The sequence below is a fragment of the Lepisma saccharinum genome, chromosome 1 (assembly GCF_977018435.1).
Source record: "Lepisma saccharinum chromosome 1, izLepSacc3.1, whole genome shotgun sequence".
In the NCBI taxonomy this organism is placed as follows: domain Eukaryota; kingdom Metazoa; phylum Arthropoda; class Insecta; order Zygentoma; family Lepismatidae; genus Lepisma; species Lepisma saccharinum.
The window spans coordinates 9,573-13,449 of NC_139229.1; the positions used below are offsets into that span (position 1 = coordinate 9,573).

A 3,877-nucleotide genomic window follows, 5' to 3' on the forward strand; every position below is an offset into this window, starting at 1 on the left:
ATTTGTTCTCATTCAAAATATCAACTTTCTGCATTGTTTTAAAGCACTTTCGCATCTGCCTTTCGTCATTCCGCAACACCTGGGGTGATATGATTGACAGCTTTATCTGGGTACACTTGTAATCCTCTTACCTGTATGTGCTCTTTACGTTTCATGGTTGGTTGGTTGCCGGCTACCTGAGGTGGCCGGCCACCTGGGGTTTTCTGATTGACAGCTTTATCTGGGTACACTTGTAATCCTCTTACCTGTATGTGCTCTTTATGTTTCATTGTGAATGAAAATGGTAATTAAGATGTAAAGTAAAATTTTGCTTTCTTTTGTCTCCAGGAAAGCAAGCGTGCACGCAACAGGAAGGTGTGCCCGGCATGCGGAATTTCCATGATGGACGTCCCGAGGCATCTCCGAAACAAACACGGATGGAGCCGCGAGAAGTCTTCTGCATTCCGTTACTTGCCAAGCTCTTTGAGGAAATGCATTCAAAAGAGACGTTTGAAAGTTTGCCCGATTTCCGGCTGCCCTGCTAATTAGAGGAGGTTGGACCAGCATGCGGTGGTGGTTCACGGATACGACAGGAGTTCCAAGGACTACAGAGGTCTGCTTGCAGAGGAGCGGAGAAGGAGAGTCGACGCAAGCTCGTGCCCTGAGGATGAAGATGGTGCTGGTGGAGAATATGAAGAGGATGTAGTGGATGCAAGATCTGTGATATCGGAACGATTGTATGCAGATTTTCGGTCGTGGCTTGGGACGCTGGATGGCGGGCTCGTAAGGGAACGTCGGATAGTGGATCAACATGCATTTCAGGCAAAGTCGGCGATTGACTTTGCTTGCTTGGAACATCTGAACGAGTTAGCTTCGGCTCGAGGGATCTCCAAGACTAGAGCTTTTTTCGAAGACAGCCTGGCCGACCGAAGACCGGGAACTTGCCTCTCCTACCTCGGTTCTCTGTCGAACCTTGTGAAATTTGCGCTGCAGCGGAAATTGGTTTCTTCCGAGCAAGCTGGATGCTGTCTGGGTCACTACCAGAAGTGGGCAAAGTCGTTCCGAGTTCTGGAGAAGAAGAGGCGATCCGAGGTAATGGAAATAGAACAGAAAAATGCCGTAACCCCCGAAAATGTGTCAAAGTTTGAAAATGGGCCGGTATCCCGGCGCTTCGAGGAGATTCTGCGGAAGGTAACTTCGGACGAAAGCTTCACGCCATCAAGAGCTGATCGCACCACTGTCCGCAACTACTTGTTGTTGCAGATTCTACTCTCCACCGCGCAAAGGCCGTCAGCAATAGTAAACATGACACTGAAGGAATTACAGGAGACTTCCTGCTTGCAGGTACAGGTGGAGGAAGGGAAACGTGATGTGCACGTCATTAGAGTTCATGATCACAAGACGGCGGCACACTGTGGACCAGCTAACATTTGCGTCACCCAAAAAGTGTACGGCCATTTGAAGACCTACGTTGAAAACATTAGACCCGGCTGTTTCCCCGATAACGACTTTGTCTTCGTTACCGACGGAGGGAAGAGGATGTCGGTTTCCCAATTTTCACACTGCATACAGAGTATATGGGCCCAGGCTGGGTGCAACACCAAGATTACCTCCAGGGTTATGAGAAAGACGGCTGTTTCTCTTGTACACTCCCAAGCGCCGAACGAAAGGAGCGATCTGGCAGGTTTGATGAGCCATTCGCTCACCACGGCTGAGAACACTTACAAGTTTTACACGCGTCCCTACCAGAGTGCTTTAACATCGGTAACCCTTCAAAACATGCTGAGGAAACCAACCAGAGCACCACACTCGGATGCAATAAGAAATGAGGACATTCAGCCTTTGTGAAATTGACACGTGTATGTTTCAGTTTGGGTTGTGGCGCAGTGTAATTTGAAATATGTTTGAACAAATGTATAATTATCTCTCATCTATAGTATAATTTGAAATAAGGCTAGATCGATCGTTCAAGTATGATGCAATCACCTAAAGCTGTTCGCGTTGCTATGTAGCACAAGTCACGGTCTCCAGAGTACACCCTGATCTTTGCGACTCCCTGTTTGACTTTTGGCATCCCTTAACTTCGCTTATAAAAGGAAGCGTGTCATCTTCTCTCTGTTGCATTTGGGGTTTGTGCTACTTTCCGCACAGTTCTTTGAGCTTCATGGAGGAACCTAAAGACCAATGCACCTCGGTGAGCAGCGATGCTGTTGCACCCATCGACAAATTTGAGGGAGAAGGTGGATTCTTGCGAGTCCTGCCTCACCAGGCAGAGGAAGTTGGCCGCATCGAGTTGGAAGGCCTGAAGCCGGGGGAGACCGAAAGCGTTCAAACTCTAACCACTCTCCCAGAGTTGCAGGAAACGGAGTCAAACTCGCTAGTTCCAAAGGATGTCGCCTTTACGATGGGGCTCTTGCGAGCGTACAGAAGGATCAAGGAAAAGGCCATGGTAATTTTTTACTTTCATTCTCTGTGCGTGTATTCAAGTGTGAAGTTTTCTTTCTAATCAATCTATATTATAATTGTAATAATTTATCTTGATATAGTAACTTTTTGTTACATTTGTTTGTATGCTTGCTTACTTATATTTCATTTATCACGTATTCAAAACATCATTCTTACGTATTTAGTACACATTATAACGTGCATTTGGGCATGATTGTTTTGCACCAGGTACTTGCTCCCATTGTTGCTTACTTCTTTGAATGGTGTTCTATTCCACGTAAACTCAGAGTCCATTTTATGCAGTTGAGGTAATCACGACGGTGTCATGTTGGCCGGGATTCGAACCCACGTCCACTGCATTGCCAGGATAGCAATATGATGCATGTTCTAAACATTTTTTTCCGATTCATCTTTAAAATTGTGCGATCGGAAAGCTTGATTATAATTACTTGGAACTTCTTATCTTTTCAGGTTACCGGCAGCGAGCGGAAGAGGATGAAAAAGGTCTGTCCCGAATGTGAAGCCAGTTTAGTCAACGTCCCGAGACATCTCCGCAGGAAGCATTCCTGGAGCCACGAGAGATCTGCGAGCTATCGCTACACGCCGGGAGGATTGAGGGAATGTATCAGGGCAGGGCGTCGCAAGGACTGTCCTCTTCCTGGTTGTCCCTCGAAGGTGAAAAGGTTGGATAAGCACTGCAAGTTTGTTCACGGTTACAAGAAGAACGCGATGCCTTTCGGAAAGTTCACGGCCGAGTCGTCGAACTGCTTGGAGCAGGTTGCCAACCACAACTACGAGAAAGAACAAGCATGTCGCCCCAACCCCGAAATGGACTCGTTTGCCGAATTCCGGGAGTGGTTGAGATCGACGGATGGGAGCACAGATTCTCGGATTGCAGCACAGCACATGTCACAGGCGAAGTCGGTCATCGACACCGCCGGTCTGGAAAGTCACGACGAAATCGCCAAGGAACCGGCAATTGCCAAAGTCGGTCTCTTCTTTCGAGATCAAATACGGGATAGAAGACCTGGGACGTGTCTATCTTATCTAGGTTCCATTTCTCGTTTTGTTAAATTTCTTGAGCTTCGGAGGAAGGCCATTTCATCAGACGAGGCAGAACGCTGTCTCGCCGAGTATCGTGAGATTGGAAGATGGTTACGTGCTTCGGGGAACAAGAAAAGATAAAAAACTTTGATATAAAACTTTTTGAAAGCTCGTTGGTGGCTGTAGGCCTTATGCATTTTGACTGAAATATTTGCTGTTGGTATTTTTAAAATCAGATAATTATAATAATTTTTCAATCTTCAGTATACGTTAATGAGGCTGAAACTTTGTATTGTTTTTTCTCTTGGACATTGAAAACGAACGAATCGCATACTGAAGAAACTTTACGAACTTGAATGTGTATCTTGCAAATTTAATGTAAAGAACAGTGTTTTCTATTTTGTGTATT

The 3,877-nt window shown here is 46.1% G+C and overlaps 1 protein-coding gene across 1 annotated transcript; it reads left to right on the forward strand.

The window, feature by feature from the left end:
- The first annotated feature begins 1,519 nt into the window (after positions 1-1,519).
- On the forward strand, positions 1,520-3,609 carry LOC145979578 (uncharacterized). The gene is made up of 2 exons (XM_083112552.1): positions 1,520-2,428; positions 2,896-3,609. The coding sequence occupies exons 1-2, from the start codon at positions 2,144-2,146 to the stop codon at positions 3,607-3,609; spliced, it is 999 nt and encodes a 332-aa protein (XP_082968678.1). The 5' UTR covers positions 1,520-2,143.
- Positions 3,610-3,877: the final 268 nt, after the last annotated feature.